The sequence below is a fragment of the Python bivittatus genome, unplaced genomic scaffold (assembly GCF_059951505.1).
Source record: "Python bivittatus isolate LINGU-HERP-01145 unplaced genomic scaffold, Pbiv_v1 ctg000610_np1212, whole genome shotgun sequence".
NCBI lineage: Eukaryota > Metazoa > Chordata > Lepidosauria > Squamata > Pythonidae > Python > Python bivittatus.
Window position 1 is genome coordinate 47,925,852 of NW_028277088.1, and position 27,479 is coordinate 47,953,330.

Genomic DNA, 27,479 nt, shown 5'->3' on the forward strand with positions numbered 1-27,479 from the left:
CAGAAGAACAATTCCCAACCCTAGTATATAGGAATAAAAATGATTGCTTCCTTTGTTAAAGTGACTTAAAAGTGGCAATGAAGACAGGATAAGGATCAGCAATGGGGATGGCAAATTTCGCACCAGTACAGTTTTCTACATCAGGAAGAGCTCTCTGAAAAGATAATCAGCCACACACATCACATCTTCCTAATGGCTTTGGTTTGTCTTCCAGAGTAAAGCCCCATTCTGCTGAAAAATAAAAAAGTACTCCATAGTAAGAAATTGTTCCATAATAAGACATTTCCAAGGAAGGAACTAAAGAAACTGGGAATTTTTTTATGAAGTTATTATTAACATATAAACGACATGTTGGATAACCTTATCATCTATTTTGCTGAGCATCAAGTATGTAGAATATTTGATCCTTATAGGCTCACTTCATGAATATTACAATACAAAAAGGACTCCGAAGTGAGGCTGAGATAATTTCTGCATGATTGATAGAGACAGATATGAATTCTAGATAAATAGAATAGTCAAAATTTGCAAAACCTTTTTTTTTTTTTTGGTATCTTGACACTGAAGAACTGACAACTCTCTAGTAGGCCAACCACAGGTTATATGTGCCACCCCAGCCTCATTTTTATGACCCAAACCTATGCTACCAAAAGTTGGTGTTGAAATTCCTGGCTAATGTTTAAAGTAAGCTTCTAAATAGGTGTGAGAAGCCTCTACTAAGAGGACATACACCTATTTTGCTTCTGAAAAACCTTAATCCCTGTTCTTGAGATTGCAGTTGGCCCTGCTCTTTCAGCCAATGTGACTATATCAGTGCCATTTTTGCTGTGGTCCTCAGGGGCTGATTATTCTCTCTCTCTCTCTCTCTTTTAATAAAGTCCCTGCTCCTGGAATAGAGAGAACCCTGAAAGGGGAACAATGACTTGTTAGCAATATCTGAAAGGAAATGACCCAGCTGAAGCCTTTTCCGTTTGAATAGTTAAAGGGCTCCAATTCATAATGCTGTCTGTTGGACAGAAAGTTTCCTCTAATATTCCAGAGACCCAGCATGTTTGTATATTTTTTCCCCTACTCCAAAAAAAAAAAAATTCTATCAAAAGCAGTGAGCTAAAATAACCAGTTCTGGTCATGACTGGCATGAACGCCAGAGCCACAGAAGGCTCCCTGCCTGGGTCCCTAAATGGCAGCAGTGTGTCAGGTTTGTGTAACAAACCATTCGATAAACACCAGCACCGCCACAGTCGTCAGCTCAGCTTCATTCCTAGACACGGCGTACCTGGCTCGGAATGTTTATATGTTGCCTTCAAACCAGTCCCCTGTCTCTCCTCGCTGCCCTCAGTTTTGCTCGGCAGTTGCCTAACTTGGCAGTGTTTGGAAAAGACCTTGGTTTAGATTTGAGGGTTTAGAGCTCCAAGCTGGCCATTTTCATTTGATAAAAGGTTCAATTTGTGTTCATTCTGTCCATACAAAATTGTTTCCTGCCCAGATTCTGAGGCGGAGGATTTCCAAAACGAATTGTTCTTCTTGATGTTTTTTTTTTTAACTTGTGTGTTTGCGCTCCTCCTTATGATACTGATTTGAAAATCGGCAGGCCCCCATCATTAAAATCCACTAGTGCTCAGGCTAAAGGTTACCTCTTCTTCGCCTTCCTGGGGTACTTTGGAAACAAAGCATTGCCATAGCAACAGCTACTGCTGCTCCCTAGATAAGGCGTGCAGGAGCATCCAGTGCCAGCAGAGGAGAAAGTTCCTGCTCCGGTGAACACCGAATCCCTATCACACCTACCCCAGCCACCCCGTCTGGTAAGTTCTTCAGCACTCTTGGTGGGTGGGATAGAGGGGGAACGATTAATACAGTCTTTCTAAAGAAGCTAAACAACTATCTGCCAACTCTATGATAGCAGTAAAGGTCACAGATCAGTTCCTCTGTCAGGAAGATTTAAAATGCCCTGGCAGATGAATCTACTTTGGAAGAGTTGAAAATTGTGAGCTGAAAGCTGTGAACTGAGACAGAAGGACGGAAGCTGATCTCATATATTTTAGAACATACACACATATACAGAAAGAGAGAGAGAGAGAGAGAGAGTAGGTATTTGAATGTTATTTTCAGCTTGATCACCACTCACATGGGGGTGAGTAATTTTGAACTGTACAGTTTAATTCGGAGTCTATTTCAGTTCAAGTTAATCACATATAATGAAATCCATGCCACTGTTGTAGTCCTAGGGTGCTATTTAAGTTCTGAGTCTAAGCTGTTAAGCCAGTTTAGTGGTAAGAATGGGATGAGGCTCAGATCCCAAAAGCATTTAGTACTTGAAAGCTTTTGTGTGAAATTAATATCTGTGTGTGTATATCACATGGCTTCAGTGGGTGCATCTTATCTACACACTCCAAAGTGAAGCCTATAATACTGACTGCCTTTTTTGAAAACTTTTCTTTTTTTTTCAGTTGCTTGAAAAAGTGTTGCTTTTAGAAAATATTTCACTCAGTTTCTTCAACCCATGGTAGTATGTACTCCATGCTATTTAAAATGTCTATTAAGAATGAAAAACATGACTTTTTTGTATATGCTCTACTTTAATGACAGTTTATAGAGTTTAATGTTACTTTTAGGGACATGTGTGAAAAGAAGCTTCTTATTCGAGAAAAGATATTAATGTATATTGAAAACTAGATATCTTAGATCCTCCCAAATTTCTTTAAGAATCTAGTATTAGCATGTCTTTGTACTTTCCATGTGCTCCTCATTATCTCTGAAATAAAATGCTACTAGATTTTAAATTCTTTACAAGGAAATTATTTCCCTTGAAGCCAGGGAGGCATTTTTCTAACAACATAATGACAGTAATCTCAGAGATGGAATAGTATCTTAGGATATAGAAATCTGTCATCTTTTCAATTAATTTTGAGACAGAGCTCACCTACCAATATGGGCAATCTTGCTATCCAGACTTAAGGTAAGAATCTGGCATCTTCCTGGCATGTCAAACTCCACAAGCTTTGCTTTATGAAACCATGGTGAAATAACCACTTTCAGAAGAATGCTCAGGGATGAGTTAGGCGTGCCACCATGATGTGATCAAAATGTAGGAATCTGTGGATCTGACAGCATTTTAAGGTTTGCTATCCTTAAAAGGATAACATCCCAAAGCAAGTCAGTTGTTCCTTTCCTCCAGAGTATTAGTGTAGAGTTTAGACATGATTGATGAGGATAGTCATTTGATTGTAGTACACATATGATGGCAGTGTCCACTGAACAGTGCTTTCGGAGAAAAGATACTCCTGCCTTACTTCATAAACCAAAGTAACATCCAGCAGCTAGAAGCCTTTGCCCTGGTATAAGCTCCTTCAGAAGGTTGAACTGGGGGCTTTAATTCTTCTATCTAGGGCAGTGTTTCTCAACCTTGGCGACTTGAAGATATGTGGACTTCAATTCCCAGAATTCCCAAGGTTGAGGCACACTGCTCTAGGGCCTCACTTTAGCCCACTAACCTCATCTATATTCTGCTGAAATATCTGTAGGGGTGAGAGTAAACTATTGGCTATAAGGATGCGGGGGTGGGTGGGTGGTAATCAGGCATTAACGTTACATAAAACAGATTTTATTAAATAGCAAGAGATCATCTGCACAGTTTGTTGCAGGATTGTTGCAAGGCATTCTGAAATACACCATTATTTTGAAAAATCATTACGGTTTTGCAAACTTCACTTGCCTTTCACAGGTAGCAGTGTGGTTTTAGAATGAAAGACATTTATAAGAGGAGTGGGAAACTATAGGAAAATGAGTGTGCTAAGAAGCCACATGGAAGGATAAGGCCGGCATTACGTGAGCCATGTATGTTTGATTCTACAACCCAGAAGCCCTTTTGCAGATTGTGCATTTGGATTGCTTTCCCACTGAAACTTTGTAGTTAAATTTTAAAAAGTCACATTTCTAGAAATCCAGATCCCTTGACATATGTCAGATTATGCATAGAAATCTATACATGTCTATTATAGGTTATGCCTAATCTAGCTTTCAATTCAATCCATTGATTACTGTGGATAAATGCAAAGATGACCCTAAAACCCCAGCTCCCATGATCACATGAGCCAATGTAAAATAAATAAATAGACAAATAAATACATGTTTTGCTTCATAATCTACAAATCAGTGACAAAATATATAGGCAATATGCAGCTTATAAATCACATGAAGATTTGGAGTTCCTAGCAGCCCTGCCCATTTTTTCCTGTTGTCCACCTGATCAGCCAGCAGCTGGGCATCAGAGAGCAGATGCTGTTTCCTATTGTCAATAGCAGGAGGAAAATAGTAATCTTGATAAAGACTATGGAGGAGAGAGGACTTTACGTTTCTCCAGCAATCTTACTCTGTTATCCCCTTCTCACTGATAGCCCTATCTCCCCTCCCCAGCAATCCTTATCAATCCCTGTCTCCCAGTTGCTAATAGCACAGAAAAATAGCTATCTTAGGGAAGGTCACTGGAAAAGGGAACAAGATTAAAACTCCCCTCCCCCAATAATTATGTGTGCTTGGTCTATGGTACAAGGTGAATTTCTCTGTGTGAACTGGGAAATGTGATAAGTATATGTAAATGTAAGAGAAAGAGCAAGTGAACATGTTTTTATATAGACTGTGAGGTGTCCCACCTATCAACCCCAAACAGTTCAGTGGCCCCAGAGCCAAAACTGCTTCCCGTTTCTGCAAATCTGAAATTCCCTGTAAACTTACCGAATCTTCCAAGGACGTTCCCTGTGGATTTTAATAATAACAATCCTGAAGGGCTTGTAAGGCACCCAGATTTTGGTTTTAAGGTGGGCAGCTAAAGAACCTGGTGGGGTTTTGTCAGGAGCAATTTGCCAAAAACATGAATGAAGACATGACCAGTGTTAAAAGAAAAGCAGGCATAAATTGGAACAGAATTTTAACTCCAGGAGTCATAGTTTGCTCTTTGGACACCCTGCTGCTTCCCTTTTCTCTTGGAGACCTCTAGGCTTAAAATGCAGATGAAAGCTGGTGCATATGTACCACAGGCCATGAACTCTATAAAATATGCATGGCTACCATTTATGAAGCTATGGCGTCTCAACAGCAGAGGGAAAGTATTCCCTATAGCTATGCAAAAACCGATAAACATCTTTTCACAGTACCAAAACACATTAATGATAATTTACCATTACCAGGAAAATCCTTCAGTAGGATGATCATTTGCTAGCATGTTATGGAAGATTCACACATGCATTCTGGAAGGATAATCTGGATGTAATTAGATTTTTGTGGGGAACCTATTAAAAAGAAAGGGCAGGAAAATAAAAATAAGAGATGAAAAGTAAATTACAATAGGGTGAGCTGGACTTTCTCCCACATCCACAGCTGACAAGACATATATGTGCCATCAGGTTAAATGCCTGTGCATATACACATTAATGTTTTAGGGAAAAAGAAATCAAGGGTAAATCTGCTGTAAAGACTGAAAGGTGGGGAGAGGCTGAATATGGGCCACAACTTATTAGTACTGTAAATTTGCAGAAGTGCTTTCTCCTCAGAAATATGCTCTGGGCATATTTGCTTATGTAGTTAATTTCATTCTTTTTATACTCCATCTTTCAACCAAGAGACTTAAGGTAATGCCTATACCTCCCACCAGTTTTTTATTCCTTCCAATTCAAGGAACTGTTGGAAAGAAATTACATAAGGCTCAGTTTTCTGTCTACCCATCAGTAGGATTACTCTTTGAAAACAGAACAGAATGGGACCAATTTGGTGTGGCAGGAGAAGATGGATTGTATTTACTACTATAAGGTAAAGCAAATAAGCAGCCTATAGTCCAAACTCTATGCTCAACAGTAAGTAAAATAAATTCTCTTTCAAATTAAGCTTGATTCCTGGTGATTTCATAGACACGTTCATGTCATTTTCTTGGATTACCGTTACAGGTAGTCCTCACTTAACAACCATTTGTTTAGCGGCCATTCAAAGTTACGACAGCACTAAAAAAAGTGACTTATGACCAGTACCTGAAGTTATGACCATCACAGCACCCCCACAGTCATGTGATTATGATCTGGGCACTTGGCAACCATTCGCACTTATGATGGTTGCAGCATCCTGGGGTCACATGATCCTTTAAGACCTTCCCATCCAGCTTCTAGCAAGCAAAAACCAATGGGGAACCATGTGATTCACTTAATACTGCATGATTTGCTTAACAACCATGTGATTCACTTAATGGCCATCACAAAAAAGGTCATAAAATCACGTTCAGCCACACGATGATTTGCTTAACCACTGCATTGCTTAGCAACCTAAATTCTGGTCCCAATTGTGGTCATTAAGCAAGGACTACCTGTACCTTCTTCTGCCATTTTTTTCTTTTTACTTTCCCATGTAGACTACATCCTTTGGATTTCCTGGTGGTTTCCCATCCCAGTTCCAACCAGGTTTTTGGAAGGTCAGGTGAGTGTTGCCCTGAAATGCCAGATTTGGGGAGAATGGGGCATAATTACAGAGATAGTCTGGCTCAGCTCAGGTGCTTCAAACTTTGGGTGTTGTGAAAGGGTAGCACATTGTTAATTATTAAACTTATGACTGTTGTATTTTAGCTGCAAGGGAAGTGAAGAGGTGCCTGTGGTATTTTTGGCCTCAGATGACAAAATAACTTGGGTATGTACCTTAACTGGGGAGGGGTGGGAGTCATGCATCAAAATCCCTTAAGACATGCTTTTCCATTTCTGAAATCTCTCTTTTCTTATACAAACAACATTCCATGGAAAAAGTGGCAAACATAAAGGTATTCGAATGTAAGATTAAATTGTGGCCACTATGTTAGTAAGTATTTCAGAAGTATTCACTCTTTCCTTGAAGTAAGCAATGGAAGAAGTATTGCCACAGAAGAATACTCAAGTATTTAGTGATTAGATTATTTTAAAAAAAAATAATAAGGAAAGAGTCAGGAAGGAAAATGAGATTGAAGGACAGATCTACATAATCAGTAATCCATGAAACCAAATGAAATCCACCAGCTTTGGATAGCAACTGGATAAATCTTTCTTCGTTTGTTTTTGTTCTTGCAGCCTATGATGGGCTATGTACAAGGCAGCTAGCCAAGAACCTGGGAGGCCATAAAATATGACTGGTTTGCAATGTTGAATTTATGAAGCCATGCATCATGGCCCATAAACTGACATCAGGGAATATTTTTAAATACCAGAAAATGTTAGTGGCTCCTCAAGTGTTCTGTCTTTGCCAAAGCATTCCACATATGACTGAAACATACTTTGTAATATAATTATTTTTGTTATTGACAGATTTTTGGTGGTGATAGATTTACAAAACACTACTTTATAGTTGTATTAAATGTATTTTTTATGTATGTACACACATATGTATGCATGCTGGGATGGTGATGGGAAGACATGAGATGAAATGTTCCTAAATTGGATCAGAAGAAAAGATGTGGGCATTGGAATATGTGTTGTCTCACCACCTACAGATTATGTCTGACCTTGTTTCTGCATCTCTTGCAGAAAACCTTCAGCTATGTCGACTGAATATGTGCAGACATCTCATGATAAGTCTGAAGACAGACTGGATGGGCGAGAGACTTGCTGTAACCATTTGGGTCAGTGTTAGGGAGGTGATGTCATTGCCTGTGGCTGTTAGAGAAAAAGTCTTTGCATTATGAAGTCCTGCCCATTGACACTCCTTTCCCTTAGTGCCCCCCTTTCTCCCTTCCCCCTAATCAGAACAACTGTTTCTCATGAAACTTGATAGACTGCGCCTTCTGGTGACACATCTGATGCCAGATGGAGAGGCATTGGGTAGAGCTTTCTCTCTCTCTCTCTTTCTCTCCTGCCTGCCTGCCCCAAAACACCAGGAAAAGGGAATAATAAAAATGAGCTTTTTTTTTTCTTTAATACAATCATGTATGTATTTCCCCCAAACAAACCTTTCCTAGAAGATTTTACAAACAATGTGGTCAAGAGAAATGTAAACTTTACTGTGAATATTTTAGGAGCAGGAGGATGCTTCTTTTAAAACCATTGCCTTGGAGAGCTGCAGTGCCCTTTTTTCTGCTTCAACAGGCACATTTAAATTTTGCTAGCTTCTCAAAACTCATATTTGCTCATGTTTCAGAAACCTTACTTTACCTCAGTTCAGTGCTCTGAGTTTACCAACCAGACACAAATGTTTGCTAAATGTGTTCCAACAAGCCACATGGTAGCAAAAAGATTTCACTGACCCACAAAAATCAAGATTGCCTTATTTCAGCCTGTTGCTCAAACACGTGTGAGGCTCGTTCCATGTTGCCTTTGGCCTTTGGCACTATGCAGTGATTCAAATAATAATCAGCTTGTGAGAGGAAAAATGGTGACATGGTTTTCTTCCAGCAAACCTGAAATTACACCTAAGAAGAATTTTTTCCTAGTAACCATCCTTCCTTGGCATTTGGAAGTGTACTGAATGTCTCCTTCCCTCCAACTTCACTTTTTTCTAATGAATCCTTGACTGTGGCTATATTGAACTTCTATTAAGTTGTATTTGCAGGGCCATGTGAATCCAATGATTAAGTTCCTGCTATCCAAGTTTGAAGTTTATGTGACTGTTTTGATCATGGTTACCTATTCTTTCAAAAAAATCCCAACAATCCACAGATGATCTTTCTGAGCAGTTGCTTAAAAGTTGTGAACTCAAAAGGATACCAAGAAAAGGGAAGACTCATCAAGGCTCTCAGAAAAATGACCTGGAACAGAGAAAACCAAAGAGAAAAGACACACCAGCAATAAATACCCCCCCGCCAATAGCAGGTTAGCATTACTGATATTGCCATTGATACCTGCATGGAATTCAAACTGAATAACAGCATCTTATGTTATTTAGCAGTTCCCTGACTTTTATTTATTCATATCATATGTTGTATGCAATATATGTCTGATTGATTGATTATGTGCCACCAAGTCATTTTTTACTCCTAGCAACAGAAGCCTGGTTCAAGTACTTTTCTAAAGAGGATTCATTGGTAAAGGGACAGGACTGCCTATCTCAGTTTCATACTGTATTAATGTGAACATGAGCACCATCCTTTGCCTAACTGAGTATCTTGATAAAATAGGCTTCTGGGTCATGTGAAGGCTCTGGGGAGATACAGAATGCAAGTATAGAATGTAGAGTCCATGATTAAATTATAGGTAGGCTACTATGGGTGCTGCAGAGGAGGTAATGGGGTGGTGGGGGCAAGATGCCATAATAGCTTATTGTGGCTTTGTGTGCCTCAAGTGCCTGTTTCTCCATATGGTATTCTGAATTTTTATCATACTTCTACCCAGATCCTTCCAAGCCACTGAGACTATTGTTGCATTCCAATTTTATATGCTGATTTCAGCTACCATATTTAGGCTGCAAAATTCAGATGACTGCTAGATGCCCACAAAGCATTAGAGTTTTCTGTATCTCTTTGCTGCTGCTTTGTGATTCTCCCACATTTTTGTAATCCAGACATGGTAGCTCTACTTAACATTAAAATTTAATATTCATCATGACTATTTTTGAAGGGGGGAGTAGAAATTACTTTTATCTCAAGGATACAAATTAATAACTAAAATTGTCCTATTGGCTTGAGAGGCTTGACATCAAGACAAGACACTTTCAGGATGGAACCCATAATCAAAATTGGCCCCAGGTCCCCTTTCATAAAAACAGCTAAGCCTGCTTAGGCTTTGTCCAGTTTAGGCCTTGTGGGATTATTTAGGAGGAAATTCCTATCTATCAGATTTTGATCCAGAATATTGTTACTGCTGTTATTACCACAACTATCAGCAGAAAGAATTGCCAGCACCTAATTAGGTAGGATGGAGAGTTACAAGGGTTATTTTACCAACAACGCTTCAAGCTTCTGCTCAATATTTTTGACGAAACTTCTATTTTTCAATTTTAAACACTTTGAATTAAGCACTCTATATCTTAAGATCCTGATGTAGATGAATGGATATCAGACTGGATATTCACATAGTAAAAAGGCTTTGCTGTATTTGAGAACATGAAAATAGAAGAAGAGGAAGCAATGAGGCATATACATCCCCCCAAATTCAGTGAACTTTCAGTTTTAACTTATTTAAACTTTACATATGCTAAAAAGAAAGCCAACTAGCTTAGTATCAGAAAATCCCATTTGTGGTTTACACCATTGGTAGTGATATCTGGGAATTCTGGAAATCATAGTCCAAATCTATCTGGAGGGCTCTAAGCTGGAAAAAAAACTACAATAGGTCAATTGCATCTCCTAGATCAAAGCAAGAGATCTTATTTCCTAATCAGGTTTTAACCCATATATGCATGACCTCCTGAAGATGAAATTACTATAGTTCACAGTATCTTACTTCTGCTTCTTACTGTATTTCTGCAGGTATTCTTTCAGACCATTTAATTAAGAGGTGTGACCTCTCTGAGAAACCACCAAAGAATAATGTTCAAAAAACAGAGCAAGATCAAAAAAAACCCAGAAGAAAAAATACTCCTGCCATAAACACACCACCTCTACTTGCAGGTAAAGCAAATCTAAACAAGAAGGGTCAGCAGATTTAAAGTAGCATTCTGTAACTCTTGAACAAAGCATTTGCATGAAAGATCTCTGGATCTGTTTTTCTGTTTTCCTTTTTTAAGACGGGTGTTCAAGTCTACAAGTACTTGATACTGCTGGTTTCAGAAGCTCTATAGCTTCCCATTAGCTAAAGCTGTTGGAGATTACAGCCACACGTCTCAGCAGGAAAGCTGGGCAATATTCAGCCACTGGCAAATATACAAGCCTTTTTTTTTCCTTCCCCACCCCGTTAATCCACATCTATCAATCAGTCCCACCCTTTTCTCTGTAATATACAGTATAACATAACATACTCTGTATAACATACTAACACAGCTGTTTGTTGCTTCACAATCCTTAGTCTATATGTTCTCCAGTAAGCTCCTCCCTCCCTAGCTAGAAAACAAAGGGGGTATTCATTAACAGACTATTAAATCAAAAGTTTAATTTTCTTACTAACACACTTGGTGTTTCAATGCTGCACAAGACACACTAAGTTAACTCACTGTTTTAAAAGACACTATTTTTGTTCAACTTTTGTATTACGCTCGAGTGGCAAATGTATTGGCTAGAAGACATCATCTGGTGTCATGCTTTCTACCAAAGACATTGTCATTGTTAGGACTGGACAAAGTCTGCCTGTTATGCTTTTTCCAACATTTTCATCCTTAATTAACAAGAAGAAAGAAAAATAAATTCTCAACTACTGTATCTGAATTGGCCAAATTTAATAGATACATCTATTCCCCACACTGAAAGAAACATGTTGTATCCAGCTGTTGCGTAGCTGTCAAAAATGAGCCAAAAAAAAAAAGAGAGAGACAGAGACAGAGACAGAGACAGAGACAGAGACAGAGAGACAGAGAGAGATGGCAAGCCTAACTCAGCACTATGCAGATTGATGAATATTCAGGGATTCAGAATCAGATTTCTTTTTCAGAACTAAGTCAGTCTTCCTCATCTGAGAGTTAAAAGGTTTGCTGAGAATTCTGGGACTTGAAATCCACACATTTAGAGGATGCAAAGATTGGGGAAAGCTGCCTAAACACTCGAAGTCCCTCCGTAAGCATGGAGTGTGTGTGTGTTTGTGCAGGGAAGGAGTGACAAATGACAAAACATGCATTGTGACTTCATGACACAAACCACATTATTTATGCATTTGCCTCTGTTGAGACACAAATATAAACTTGTGTAGGTTTAAGTTGTGATGTCACAATGCATATTCTGTCATTTTCATATAATCATGGTTTATACCAGATGCTTATGAGTGTCTTTGCTTGTATGAGCAAATCAATTTCACTTTCTTCTACATTTGACTTAAAAAAAATCTTTCCTATTTATGATTTCATTTGCAAAGGTGATAAACATTATTTTCAAGAAAGTCAGAGAAAAGGAAAAAAGAACTAAACACAGTTGTCATCCATTATAAACTGATACTTTAACCCAACATATTTGTAAACTTCACTGTTTGAACTTAAACTGAGTGCTCACTTAATCAAAATTAGAAAATACAGATAAAATAGTGTTGAAATAGATTTTCCTACATTCCCACTGATAATTTCCTTAATAATTTAATCATGTTCTATATCTGTCAAAAATGACTTGTATCAAAGTATATTAGGATCAATGAAAAGGAACAGTTTACTAGGATGTTGGGCTCATCTGCCTAATATTCCCCATGGACAGGTTTCTACCACCATAACCCTAATGTTTCTTTGTCCACCCTTGACATGTATGCTGGGGGCAGGATTCAGATTCATTGCAGATAAGTCAGATATGAATAGCTGTGGCTAAGTGAGTCAGCACTTGTTTTGCAGTATTGTGCTATTAAGACCCATTTTTAAAACATTAAAACAGAAAGCAGCAGCACTTGTCCTAGAATGATAGATGATGGCACTGGTCCTATCTGGTATGAAGAGATGCTACAAGTTGGTTTAGAAATTAATTTTATTTTGATATGAAGAAGAGGATGAGCTGTGTCCAAATTCTGATTCCCATCTATTGGTGGGATATTGAGACGAGTTGAGTGATTCCTTGACTCAACTTCCAAGTGCTTTGGAATGTTTGAAGATCACTACGCTCTGAAAGAGTGCTGGGATTTGAGTTCAACTTGACCCAGCGAACCTGACTGTAATCCTAGCACAACACACAGCATTTACAAGTGAAGTTACCATTCCAAAATTATAAGATTGCAGCACCATGACTTACCAAACACAGTGTGGTTGAGTACTAGAACACCGTTTACACTTGTGTGATATTCAGTTAACCCTTATATAAGGCAACAGTAAGTATGAGCAAGAAAATGACAAAGTGTACTATGAATAGTTTCACCAAATAAGTTTTTACTTTCTGCCACCAAAGTAGCCTTCACATAGCTGTTTCTGCAAATAAAAATCCAAGTATCTTTTCAGTAACTAATTTCTATGATTTATTTTCAATTTGGCTCTCCTACAGAATTATGATGATGATTAGATTTTTACCCCACCTTTTTTTATATAACTCAAGGGGGTGAACATACCTAATACTCCTTCCTCCTCCTATTTCCCCCACAATAACAACCCTGTGAGGTGGGTTGGGCTGGGAGAGAGTGACTGGCCCAAAGTCACCCAGCCAGCTTTCATGCCTAAGGCAGACCTAGAACTCACAGTCTCCTGCTTTCTAGGCCAACACCTTAACCACTATACCAAACTGCCAAATGGCACATTTAATAACTCTGTTCTTATATTTACTATAGCTCAGTAAATGTTTCTTATTTTCTTTCTCTGAAGCAGCTGCCAAAATCATAGGAAGGAGATATTATCCCAGAGTGCAAACTAACAGCAGTTTATTTCAGCTGTTGTATCACTTAATTAATAGTCCCAATGATGTAACGGTCTGCCAAATGCCTTTCCTCACAAGAAGCTTTAAAAAGTAGACCATCTTTAAATATTCCCATTTAAGATAAAGCTTTTGATCTGTTTTTATTTTATTTTTTGGTGTGGTTGAAGTAAATTGTCTTCAGGAAATAAGCTGAACCACATATGAAAAGGCAAAGGAGGCAAAATTCTGAAACCAATCTATCTTTAGAAATGAGACCAGTAACAGGAAGCCTGGAACTGCCATATTGCAGCCGTGGCTCTGGTTCCCGGTTTATTTGAGAGTTGATTATGGCATACGAAGCTCTGAATGTCTTGGAATGAGGTAGTCTGGAAGACCACTTTCTTAATACAGGACCTGAAATATTCAATTATTATGTGGACTGGAAGTAAGAAATATAGAGCTGTTAGTCATTCAATTTTTTCAGCAGCTGAGCCAAATTTGCATTCAGACTTCTTGCTTACCAAAGCTCCTTTATTTTTCTCTTGATGCATGTAAAGATATTAATATTGAAAAGGTCTTTGATCTGTCAGCTATCAGGGATGCTACATTTAAAAAGACTGATATAAATCCAAATACACGACACTGTGTCAAAATCTGCCTTGCAGGTATTCTTCCCTTGCAAAAGAGGCTTCAGAGATTTTTGGTCTTCATCTGAGGGAGCATGAGGATTTCTTTCGGATTTTTCTTGGTGGTATTTGTGAACTTACTTTATTGTTGAACGCTGAAAGATGATGCTAAGTTTTTTTCCCCCCCTGTTGCACATCTCTCCATTACTCCTGGGCTCCCCATACACTTCTCCATCCAAAGAAGCCCAATGGCAGGTGTTCTATCTTATATCTTCCCTTGGAATTAAGTGAATTGTGGAAATCCAAGGATGCTACAGATGGCTAGAATGATTGGTATACAGTGAAAGGCAGGACATTCATACACTTTCCTTTGCCGCTACTCAACTAAATAAGTGCAAGAACACCACATTCCACCATAAGGAAGTCACTGAATTCTCTTTATCTTTAAAAGAACATTCAGAAGAATTTTTTGCCATCAGATTGAAGGATAATTAATAGAAAAAGAATGCAGAATTTTTTTTTTACCACAACATACGCCAAAGGGAGATGAGCTTTATCTCTGAATAGTTACCTATGAATTAGAGTGTAAAGCCATTTTGCCTTCACTGAGAATGGAGCAATAGAGGAAGACCCTTTTGAAAGTAAGTGAATGGGTAAAGTTAATGAAAATAGGTGGCAGAAAACAGACAGGAGGCCTATCTTCCTCTTGTCATCCTCCATACACATGGAATGGATTGTCTGCAGTAGAGAGCCTTGGTAACTCTACGCACAAATAAGAATGCATGAAAATCAGGCTTCTTGACGGTGAAGTCTCTATGAATGCAGAGACTCTCCATTGCAAACACACTGATCCTTGACTCATGGAGGGGAATGGGCAGAGAGTGAAACTAGCATGCCGATCAAACAAGACTGAAAGTCCTTCTCACCTGGGAAATGAAGCCACTCAACTCAAGGAGACTTACATAAAGTAAATATGCACAGGTTTCCTTGTGCTCTCACTGCACAAAGGTCTTTATCGAACCCTCCTTGTGGCAATTAGGAAGAGAAAAAAAACCAACTCAAAATCCCAAGGATCTGGCTGGAAACCTCAGTTTATATGGAGCAAAAAGAATTAATCATTCATAGGTGCAGCAGCAGCCTATGAATGCCTGGGAATAACAGCCATTGAATTCAGTGGTGTTTACTACTGAGTAGCATGCACAGATTTACGTTTTCTATGCCTAGATTGCTGCAAACAGACTCTATTTCAATTGTGTGTATGTGAGTTTGTGAGAATGTAATTTGTGTGTGAGAAAATGTTCTGGATGTATAAAGGCAGATGGGAATCAATTAAGTTCACAAATGCTAATCATTTTACCAGCAATTATTTTTATTAATCATTTAATTCAAGCAATATTAATTTTTTTTTCTTCTGGTTCTGCTCTTTAACTTAATTTAACTTATTTAAATTTAAAATTAAATTTAACTTAACCAGTCAGTATACAGAAAGATGGGTTGGTTTATAACTGTTTTTCTGTCTATCTTCCTGTATTTACACTGATGAGTAATTCCTAATTGTGTATGATAGGAGTTTCTTGTGCAAGTATGCATAGTATTACACTGAGGATTCTTAGATAGCTTTGGTGTAGTTAGATCCTATTTTCTTACTGGGAGATATAGAGATAGTGGCCAGCAGTATAGCCCACAGAATTCATTAGACTAAATGGTCCATGGTCAATAAAGTTCTTGCTGTATATATTAATTGAACATATTCATTCCCAGGTTAGTATCCTAGGAATATTATTGCTCTGGTGAAATGGCCAGATGCTATAGGCTGTACTGAATACAGTCTTTTATAGTCTCTGACTTAAGTTGTGGCCTCTGAGCCTCACAGATGTTGAAAAGGAGAATGGGAGGAGGGCAAGAGGGGATCTCTAGTTCTCAGCCAGATGTTAATCTGTAATGGGACAAGAATTTTCTCCAATTCTGTTAAAAAAGAGGGTTTTTAAAAAGGCACATGAAGCAAATGGGAGAACTGCAATCTAGCAGGATTTTGGAGGTATCGATGTCCTCAATAAGGTCATTGAAGATTTCTCTGTCCAAGAGCAGGCCCTGCCTTTTGGCTAGTGTTGACTTGCTGGGGTATGGATAAAACCTAGTAATCATTTGGTAGATCAAGGGATTAAAGTCTAATTAAAATTGCTAGCTTAAGGGGCAAAGCTTGACATACTTCAAATGCAGTTAATATCAAATTCATTCTGTCCAGGCAGCAATAGGGATATAGGTTGCTCTCAAGGTTCTGACTTCTCACATCTCCTCTAGAGACCCAACAAATTACACTTAAGAGCCTGACTTTTTCAGCTGAACTCTGCTGAAAAGATTGATTCCAAAACTGAAGGAGATTAGTAATAAAAAGGGAGGTTAATTTATATGTCAGAACTGCTGCTGGTATTTGGACATTCTGTAACTGAAAAATAATTCACCTTATAGATCTGCACCTTCCTTCTGCTCCAGTGAAGACCTTCCCTTTTACATATTTATGGTACATGGAGGGATGGGCCTGGTTAGTGTGCCAAGCACTAACTATGGATAATATTGTGACTGATTGCTAGTTGTGTAAACTACTCTGAACCACTCTTAGTTGTAGATGTTGCCTCTTCAGTTTTCAGTCTGTGCTGAAATGTGAGAGGAGATACTTATATTCCTTTAATTATGTCCCATGATGACAACCAGGATAAGAATCTGTCAGCTGTTAAACATATGTCCTGTCAAGCACTTTCTAGTTTTGAATAACATATATTAACTCATGTTTCAACTTTAATCCAATATATTCATTTAGGCACCTTGGGTAATACCAGCAAAGGGTTGTCACTGACACTCTTCTCTTTTAATTTGAATGCTGAGGTAAACAAATTCCATTCTGGGTGAAACTGGTTTTTTTCTCCATCTTCATGAAGTGCTTCATTATTTGAATTGTGTTTTTATACAGCAGAAAAGAAGGAATATGGCAAAGGAAAGGTCTAGCTGAATCAACACACTCCTGGCAAGTTAAAAACCCACTGACAGGAAATATTTAGAGGCTGATTTATTAACAAGCCAAACTAGCTTGGCCTCAGACTGTCATGTCCCTCAACCAGGTTATATATAACTAAAAAAGAAATAAAGTCAATGAAGACTTTGTGTAATAATTTCTCTACTAATTTATTAATCTTCATAGCACTGTGATACCTGTAATGTCTTTATCATGCTGTTCTGTATTAACAACACTTGTTAATACAGAAGTGAATGAGACAAGTCCCATTTGCAAGTAAAGAATATCCAGATTTACATAACATATTCACCAAAATGGCTTGCTCCTTCTGTGTTCAGGTTGTGTGAAACAGCCATCCTGTTAGATTTTGATCTATCATTATTTTAATAAAAAGAATTACAAAATCCCATTCCATCTTGACCGGCCCTTTGTATGTAATATAACCTAAAGTAAAATGTATTTAAGACTTTAATACATGCAATTGATTTTCACTTCATATCTGGAAAGTATGTATAGGATTGCATTCTCAACCCTTAAAAATGGCAGTTTATAAAGACAGGCTTGTTATATGTGCTATCCTTTTTTGGATGGTGGTGTTTTTTGAAAAAATGTTGGATACAGCGAACTATGAAGAAGTTCCCAAAACTGTCAGGGAAAATTTAATTCTGGCTTGTTAAAACATAGCTAAAATTTTCAGATAAACCATAGTTATGACAGACCAGATTATAGTTAGAAGAATGTCTACATATACCTTGTCTATTGGAAGAGGTTAAATCAGGATATAGGAGGATAGAGGATTCTTGAAAAAGCCAAATGATTTGGGTGAGGTTTCCCATCCTGGGAACAGCCTTTGAAATAGTGGGGAGAAAGTCCACAAGTAGGAAGGACTGTTTAAAGCTGAATACTGCCCCCATGGAGAATAAGCTGCGTTTGCAAGTCTCCAAAAATTTTAATCCCAAATAAAAAGGTGGGAAGAAAACAAGTATTATAAATATCTATTTACAAATGGCAGAATTAAGGGAATTTATGTCTTCCCAGCCAAATTCAAAAGTTCATTTTCCTGCTGTGTTAACTGAATCAGTCAACCTTTGCTTTAATTCCTGAGACTTAATGGAAAGTACTAAACAGTGTATAAAAATATTAAAATATCCAGCTAAAGTAAATAGATGATATCCTTTATTTAGGAGGCTATTATTTATTTGTTACATTTATATCCCACCTTTTGTTCAGGAGCTCAAGATGGCATACTTTAATCATATTACTACATAAGCATTACTGTATTGAAACAATACAATGTATCAAGATGTATAACTTAATAATAGTAATACTACTACTACTACTACTAATAATAATAATAATAAAAATAAAAATAAAAGATTGGCATACCTGGCACTCCTCCTATTTTTCCCACAACCACAATTCTGTGAGACAGGCTGGACAGAGACAGAATGACTAGCCCAAACTCACCCAGTGAGTTTTTGCAGCTGAGGGAAGATGAGAACCTGGGTCTCTCTGGTACAAGTCCAACACATTGACCATCACGCTCCACGGCTCTCTCTTTATAGCTTTTTCTTTCATATGTATCTGCATCACAGAATGAAAAAGCAACACTAAATTAATTATGTGTTTTTCATCATTAATACTCTGAAGCCACTTACTAATAAAATACTCATTTTTGTTCCTTTGCTTATGAAGAAAGTGGAGAGGAGAGCACAGAGTAGACTATACTAAGGACTTTTCTGCCCTTTCAGTTCTCACCACTGCTGTTCTGGCATTTATTCTCCTCCAAAAGGCCAGCAGTGAATGAACTGCAGCTTCAACTAGGTTATCAATTTCAGGACTGTTCCCCATAACTTTCAGATCTGGTCTATGTATGCCAAATAATAAAGTGCTTGGAACCTGAATTTGTAGAATGGAAAGTACCACTTGCAGCATTGAGGGGAATCTCATTTGTGGACACACATGTCCAAATAATTAACCCCATCCCTTTCATTAGGGTAGAAAAAAATACTGAGGAAAGAGCCATACTCATCTTTTGATATTTCTTCCTCTCCAGCCCACTCCCACTTCCTAGCCATCCAGTTAAATGTAATATTTTATTGCTGCTAGGAGGATGTAAAGCTAAGATCCAGGAATGGTTTTCTTAAAAAAAATTTAAACAGCTGGCTTGGAGTCTGAGCCTATCAGTGGCACTGATAAAAGCTACTTTCCGGATGGAAATCACCTTCACAAAGTTCCTATTAAACCCACTGGTGTAACAGGAGCTTCACAATATAGGCAAATATGTTTTGTTCTTGTACAGAACTTTTTCCCACAGTGAAATGATAGTGAGAAGTGAGGTATTGAAATCATGAGAGCAATGTGAGGAAAAGGCCATATATGCTTCCTTTATTGTTGTGTCCAATCAAAACCAGATGCTGTCTTGAAGCTTTTGTTTTGAGTGTTTCTGCTTTTTAAAATTCAAATCATGGATCTCTTCTAGCCAGTACAGGCAAGCTAAGTACTTCGCACTTCTTGATCCAAACAGCGGTTTTCATAATAATTTGATTTGTCTCTTTTCCTTTGTTGAAGGTATTAAGCTACTTAAAGAAGATGAACAGACCGTGATTGCTGAAGATGAAGAAAAGGAGGCAGAAACATCACCATTTTAGATTCCAGTCAGATTGTCATGATTTTGTAAATAATTATCTGCAAAGTCCTTATAAAAATGGAATAGACTCCATGCAGCATTCTTACATATATTGCTGCTCAGTTATATTCCATTAAATATGAATGTGGATCATGTTTTTTCTATAGTGTTACACCTTTCCACCAAAATGAACCTCAGTGTGTCTTCAATATTTTAGGTAGTCAAAAAGCAAAATCCGGTAACCAACAATAACCTTCTTGTCAGCACCAGAAGACCTAGTATTGTACCCAGTCTCTCCCTCTCATTCCTTTATGTACACACTCATGAATTTATTTTGCCATTTTTGGAAATTGTTTTGCAATAGAGTAAAAATGACCTTTTTTATTATTATTTTACATCAGAACATTTTTTTCTGATATACAATAACTATTTTCTCAAATCAAGGGTACTTGGTATCTCTATCAACAAATTACATAATTGCAGGAATAATAGCTTCCTGATAGTTTCCTAAAAAATAATGACTGGCAGAATTGAATTTCAATATACATCACATGTGTCTGTAAATACACAGTGGCCATCATACGCACATCGCCATCCCACATATGAGATTGCTTCCATACCCACACTCAACCCACTCAGCTTTTCTACACTGTTGCAACATAATTCACTTTTTACTGATAAGAAAATCAGACCCTTCCTATCAAAAGGTTATGCATAAAGTCATCATGGCCAAGATGTCCTTTCATTTTACTCACAGAATCTGTATTGTTTAACAATATTCTGTTGCAGCCATTACCTTCTATTGAACTAATATGTGGGGGTTACTTTCAGTCAACAGTTATATTTTGTACATTATCCATATAAGCTATGCCCAGCATTGTACTTTCTGATTCATTGAACTTCAACCCTCATATACATTCTTGGGAGTCTGACATATCCAGAGGGCCTTATCTTGTAGAAAGCTGATCTATATGAAAATTCTATTCTGGTTTTATGTTAATTCTTGCATATTTCCTGACAGATATGAAGGGGTGAAAGTGCAGTTCTAGATCAATTGTCACAGATCACAGTTATAAGAAATCACCTTGCAGCTGGAAGCAACTTAGGAGATGAGAATATTGCTTGCTATCTCTTAAAACATCATAACCTTCTTGGAGCTTAATAAGAAAGATATATCTATGGACTATTTACACTGAGGTTATACCATTTTCACACTACTGTCAATGACAAAGCAGTCCATAACTGTTAATGTTAATCAAGAATGGCAGTTAAAGGATAATGTTTGTCTGTTAGCTTCATTTGTACAAATGATTTGATTGCATTTTCCCTCATTAGCAAATGAGGATGTCATGCAGCCTTCCGCAATCCTTCGTCACAAATTTCATATTAGAAAATGCTGTGCCATCTGTAAAGGAGCTCTCTAGAAGTGAAGTGCCTGTAGTGTATATACGCTATGTAATCTACTAAGAGACTAGAATACAAATTGTTTAAGTAGATGATTCTTTTAATCTTCAGATGTGTTTTAGGTGAGAAGAAACTGTTCTTCTGTTCAGCTTTTATTTGCTTTTTTAGCTCAGTGCCATGACTTTTCCAAGCCAAGCATACACTATTATAGATGACATATATCAATGTTCTATGCCTCTTTGATTGCCTTGGCTTGTATAGTTTATTACGTGAAGTATGGCAATACTATGGCTTTATGTATCATTATTCAAGGCATATAGGAGAATCTAAGCACTCTGCCAATTCAAACCAAAGATTTTTCAAGTCCAGAAGCAGCCAACCAGATTTAATGCTATTTTGTTTGCTGTGCGTTGACTGGCACTAAATTTGTGTAGTCTTATAAGAAGCCTCCTTTTCCACTCTGTGTAAAGATCACTGTGTCCGAAATGTGAGTTAAAAATCAGACAGAAAAAGTAATTTTATCCCTCTGAAACAGCATACAGTGAAATAAAAAACAAGCAACACAAATTTCAGGGGTCCTCTTTCCTGTGTCCCCCCTGGATATGTATTTTAATAGTTAGAATTTATTTCTGGGAAATACAGTGAAAAGACAATCATGATGAGAATTAAGTTATTGATTTTTGCAGTACTATACAAGATTTCACACACACACCCTAACTTACTCCCAGCCCACCAACCAACTGGATACAGTATTACAATTAAGACTGTAATTGTGGAAAAGCTGTCTTAATTTTCTTTGGTTTAAAAAAAAGAGAGAGAAAGGAACAGGAAAACCAGGGACTAGAATTTATATGGTATAATAAAAGTGTGTATGTGTTGTGAAAAGGTCCTAATTTGACCGATTTTGGTCTTTGAACTTCATATGATCTCCTATAAATACTTTGTTGAGGTGATTTACAGAGCTTTAAGTTCCTGTCAATCCATGTTTCTTCTTCATGCAAATAAAGCAAATCTGTTACTTCTTCTGTTATAATTTAGCAAAAAGTCTGTTATTTTCCTCTGCTTCCTTTTCATCCTCAAGACGTTATTTTCAAAAGGGACAAAGGAAAACATGGCTCAGTAACCACACATAAATAATGCAATGACTGTATTTGTATTATTCCTGGAAATTCTGTTCTATCTGGACCTGTTCCACAAGAATAACGTGTATCTTAATAAATGTCTTGAATCAACAGATTTGTTGGATATTGTTTCATGGGCTCTGGTTAAAATGGACAAACTGTACATATTAAAACAACTTAATCAACACTGACCTAACCTGTCAGATTTTTCTTTCCTTTTCTATTGTGTTTTACTGTTTGCTCTTTTTCAAAGCAAATCACTTCATTCAGACATCACACCAAACTGTGTTTTGTACTAATCAGAATACTATCCACATTATATTTAGAACTTCCAGTTGTACCATAGGAAAATCTATCCATCCACCTCACTGCAGGTCAGGAAGCCTAGAAAATGAAGTCACTACTCTCATCTACTGCCAGGAAGACTGTCCCTAGTAGCTGCCAATCTACAAGGACCACCTTGACCCAATATTTCATTGGGTGGTGGAAAGTATTTCATTCATTGGGGTGATATTGGGTAGTTGTCCACTAATAGCTTCTCTGGAGCACAAATGTCTTCGCAAGCAGCCACCAGGCCCAATGGCCTCATTCTTGGAAGCATCTCCTGAAGACTTTTCCTCAGAATGACACATTGCGGCCCAGGTTATTCTAAAGACTTCCTGTAACACAACATGTGTTGGCAAAAAAAAAAAAAAAAAGGAAGAGGAAAAAGTGGTGGAAACATCAGCCTGTAGGTAATTAGGGATTTGTTCTAACCCCACTTTGTCTTCCATTCCGTCTGCTCATTGCCTATAAGAGTGCTAACCTGGTTGACTTTTCTGCCTTTGTTCCAAAGGCACAAACACACAGAGCACGCTGTCTATCTTCTTGTCAGACAGGGTGTAGCAAGTTCAGAGTTTGGTTTTGCCCATCCCATCTTGTATTTCCTTGAGTAAACTTTGTGTCAAAGTTATAAACCTGCTTCAATAATCTGTGCTCAGGCTAGATTCCAGCTCTCTGAAACCTCATACAAACACAAAATTGCTCCAACGATTTTGGTAACTTAGTATCACCTCTGGTGTTATGCATGAACACAGGCAATGATATTAAATCTTTAACTCAGATCAATGGAAAAAAAATAATTTCTAACTACTAAGTCAAAATTAAAACTTGAGAGAAAAATAACTTTGAAAAATATTTCAGGAATTCATGATCTTACATAATTTCCGGCTTCATTTTGGAACTTTTGTTAAAGAAAATGTTGGATTTCTCCTAAGTTCTGATTTCAGATCAATGATAATTAAGACACATGTTCAGGTTCATAACTAACATAGGGGATTACTAAATTTCCAGTGTATATTGTGGCTGATAAATACACCCTTAGTTACAAAGTAATAAAATAAACTGTAAAAGTAAAACAAAAAGAAAAAATTGTGATAGTGTTTGCTTTGGTCGAGCACTAGATGGCAGTGTTGTGTTGGTAAAATTAATATCTATCAGACAGTCTAAGAAAAATATATGTCCTATATCCCAATATAAAGATTTGCTTTCCAAAGCCTAAATGTACAAAATGCTATCATTCTGGAGGCTAGTCCTGAATCAATAAATAAATGGTGACAGGAAAAGGAATATGACATACACATTAAATTCATTTGAAAGAATAGAATATTTTATTTTATACAGCCATTTCTGCAAATAATCTAATGGCACTTTACAAGCAACACATTGACAAAATATATCTTCTCTTTGAGTCATAAAATTCTGAGAGCAAATCACATCCCTCCCCACCATACTCCCAGTCTGACAAGCCTTTGTCTGACATAAGATAGTAAAGCAATCTGTAAACTACAAAACCAGATAGAGCAGGAAAGTATCTTCAACATATGGAATCATTCCTCCAAAAATGTCTATACTGCCTATGTGTGGGCTGAGTTTCAATGCCCAGAAGTTACACACTTGGGAGGAAAAACCTTTAAACAAATAAAAACGCCCTATTCTATCATTCGGCAGAGTGAGGTCGCTACATCAGGTAGCTGGTTTAAGATGGCTTGAAAGGGAAGCCAATGAGCATTTTTCCACTGATTAATGCTGGACTTTTATTCTTATAGAGAGGTATTTGTGCCCAGTCTTGGCTACTATATATCTATGCTTTGGGCCCTGTTTTGTTGTACTGATCAGGAAACAAAATATCTAAGGCCCTGATTTCTACCTGAGAGTTGTCACAACTTCCTCTCCTTTCGCCCAAATTTCTGACAGGCGGTTCATTTTACAGGCATTCCGTTCTGCAATTTATAAGATAAATCATGTTTCTGAATTATCACCAGAGAAGCATGAGTCTCTGTAGACTGAAAGATTTGCTTGTCCCTCATCTTTTTTCCCACCTAAACTCAAAACTGAAATTGACATGCAGGAAAAAAAGGGAAGGAAAAAAATTCACCCATGTTTATAAGCAAATGAACTCAAGCAGTGATCAAATTAACTGTTTCCCCATTCTATTTAATGGATAGTGCCATCAAATATAATATTCAGAAGAATATTATTCCAAAGACATTGGCCTAGAGAAAGGGATTCTTCATTTTGTTCTACATATATTGTCTTCTGTTCTCTAGGTAGATGGAACTGATACTGTGTGATACTGTGGTTAAGATGGTGGACTATGAGTGGGGAGACTCAGGTTCAAGTCCACCCTTAGCCATGGAAATCCACTGAATGACTCTGTCTCTGTCAGCCCAAACTACTTCACAGGGTTGTTGTTATGGGGATAAAATGGATGGAAATCTCATGAAAGTCACCTTGAGCTCCTTGAGCTCTTGGAGAAAAAGTGGGAGATAAATCTAACAAATAAATAAACACACACAAGTCCAAAAGATAGACCATATAAGGGACAAAGTACACTATGGAATCCAAGGGAAGTTCCATTCCTTTCAAGAAACTGTTATATCCAAGATTCTGAGAAAGCTAGATGTCTGGGAGAAACAACTCTTTGGCCCTTCTAGCCTATAAAGAGAGAGACTAGGCTACATATATGGAGGGCAGTATGTGTAGTGATGGAGGTTAAGTGCTGGACTAGAAGGTTGGAGACTGTGAGTTCTAATGCTTTTTAGGCATGGAAGCTGGCTGGGTAACTTGGGTTAGTCACTCTTTCTTGTCTCCACACTGCAAAGTTAAAAAAAATCTACCTACCAATCCATGTTGGACCAACATGGTAGATTATGATCTATAACCTTCAGTGAAGAGGCCTTCATCCTGCAGTGGACTGATTCAGGCTATCATCATCATCATCATCATCATCATCATCATCATCATCATCATCATCATTTTATACTGCTTCATGTTTAACCTCCAATCCCACTGCCAACACCACAACCCTCCATAAAATTGAATTCAGACACTCTCACAAGCTATAGACTGGCATAACAGACCATGCCATTCCTCTATCAGGAGGAAGAAAGCAGAAACAGTCAACCTGCATATAGTCATGAACGTACATGTAGATCTTTAGTCTTTTGTATAGACAAGAGGGAAAAAACAGGAGAGCCAGTTTGGTCTAGTGGTTAAGGCTCCAGGCTAGAAACCAGGAGACTGTGGACTGTGAGACTTAGGCATGAAAGCCAGCTGGGCGACTTTGGGCCAGTCACTCTCTCTCAGTCCCCAGCGTCAGGCTCAGGTGACAAGCTGGTTGGTCAATCCCTGTCGCAACCAACGGATCCACATTTGGTTAATCCGGAAAAAAAAGAGCAGACCCTGCACATGCGGGAAAAATGCTAGGAAGAAAAAAAAAAGTATAGACAGTGGAAAGCATTTTCTGCTGCTGCATCTGGAGCATCTTTGATGAATCACGGAGAATGCGTCTAAGGAGAATGTTTCCATTATATTTGTTCAGTTGCATACTTGCTTGTTGGTTGAACAATTTGTATAGCTTTCAAAGTGTCCTCCATGAATAAGTGGAGACCTGGCCTATTTCCTATTCCAGTGCTGGGAGATATGCTGAATCTTCTTCATTCTGCCCCTCTGGTCAAGCAGTTTATATTTCACCAAGTAGTCCTCAGTTTTCTTGTGAAAAGGTGGGAAGGTAGTACTTGCAGAGGCAAAATTAGACTTCTTGGACAGATGTATTGGAGGTTTGATGACTAGAGCAGAAGATAAAAACAGAAGTAACAGAGATAAATCAACTGCTGAGCTCTGGAGTCCCATTAACCCCTAACAACTATTCCACAGCCACATAAGATATCACTTATGTGAAAGTAAGAACAAGATATTTGCAGATACTGAAGAGAAGGAGCAAGAGAAGAAAAGAGGATACAAAAGGAGAAAAGCATAGCTAGTAGTTGCTTACCTTAGAAACTTTCTAAATTTCCAATTCTAGCACAACCAGAGACCATATTATTTATTTTAATCATTCTTAATATTTGCATTGGACCTATACACTGTGCAAACAGAAGCACGGATATATGTACTGACGTTCAAAGGTAACAGAATCTTAATTGCCTTTATTCAAGTATTATCATGAGAGCAGTGAGCATCCACATTAGATCCAGACCTTGCATATTGATTCAATAAATTTAAAACAAAGTTCGGGATTCAGCTTTGCCTGAGCAACTACAACCTGGGTCATAAGTCATAATCACTAAGATGTTGTGCCATCTTGATTGACTGAGGTACAGCTTCTAGCCATGTAAACCTGAACTTTGTCAGATCTCAGACAACTGGCAAGCTGATGAAAGGTCTTTCCCATTACTGAGTTCAAGGGCTACCCACCCATTTCTAAGTTGGTATTAAATATTGGCATAACAACTGGTCTTCCTTATTACAAATCCCAGTCCTGCTGGGCTGTGTCTATCCTGAGTCACTGTCAAATGTCATTGTCTGGATTCATTAGTGTACCCATCATGATAGGACAGGTGATTACTTTTCTCCTCTGGTTTCACTGTCATCCCATCTCAACATGTTGTCAGTCAGCAGTGACAACATCCTCTAATCAGGACACAGTAGCAGGAACGAGAAGGTCCAGGAGTCTGCCTATTTTCACTACACTGATATATCTGCTCCTCATCTCACATCCTATTTGGGCATCTTCCCAAATTAATGTAGCGTGAAATAAAAGAGACATATGGGGAAGCATCAGGGCAGAAATAGCCAGAGAAAACGAATTGCACAACTGGCTAGGTTGTGATAAAGCAGAAGAACTGACAGTCGGGTGTGGTTAATAATCAACAAATACTGGGAAAGTAGCAAAGAAATGCTATGCAGTGTTTCAAATTTGAGCATAATGTAGCAACTGTCCGCAAGTCTTTAATGCATCAGCATGAAGGACAACTGGAAAAGACACTGCTTA

At 37.9% G+C, this 27,479-nt stretch overlaps 2 protein-coding genes across 8 annotated transcripts in view; one reads left to right on the forward strand and one right to left on the reverse strand.

Annotated features, from left to right (window-relative positions):
• Window positions 1-1,366: 1,366 nt before the first annotated feature.
• Window positions 1,367-22,343, forward strand: PPP1R17 (protein phosphatase 1 regulatory subunit 17). 5 transcript variants are annotated; one of them, XM_025168832.2, is made up of 8 exons: window positions 1,367-1,802; window positions 2,914-2,956; window positions 6,392-6,456; window positions 6,603-6,663; window positions 7,527-7,621; window positions 8,655-8,807; window positions 10,403-10,543; window positions 19,583-22,343. In XM_025168832.2, the coding sequence occupies exons 5-8, from the start codon at window positions 7,540-7,542 to the stop codon at window positions 19,660-19,662; spliced, it is 456 nt and encodes a 151-aa protein (XP_025024600.1). In that variant the 5' UTR covers window positions 1,367-1,802; window positions 2,914-2,956; window positions 6,392-6,456; window positions 6,603-6,663; window positions 7,527-7,539; the 3' UTR covers window positions 19,663-22,343. The 5 variants fall into 5 exon arrangements, with proteins under 5 accessions (XP_025024600.1, XP_088006065.1, XP_025024601.1 ...); XM_088149939.1 differs by having other exon boundaries at window positions 2,914-6,456; XM_025168833.2 differs by lacking the exon at window positions 2,914-2,956.
• A 1,448-nt stretch (window positions 22,344-23,791) lies between these two features.
• PDE1C (phosphodiesterase 1C) overlaps window positions 23,792-27,479 on the reverse strand; it is a 238,830-nt gene continuing 235,142 nt past the window's right edge. For all 3 annotated transcript variants that reach the window (XM_088149941.1, XM_088149943.1, XM_088149942.1), the window contains one exon: window positions 23,792-26,274. In XM_088149941.1, the coding sequence (XP_088006067.1) occupies window positions 26,102-26,274 (173 nt within the window). In that variant the 3' untranslated portion in view covers window positions 23,792-26,101. The remainder of the gene's footprint in view (window positions 26,275-27,479) is intronic.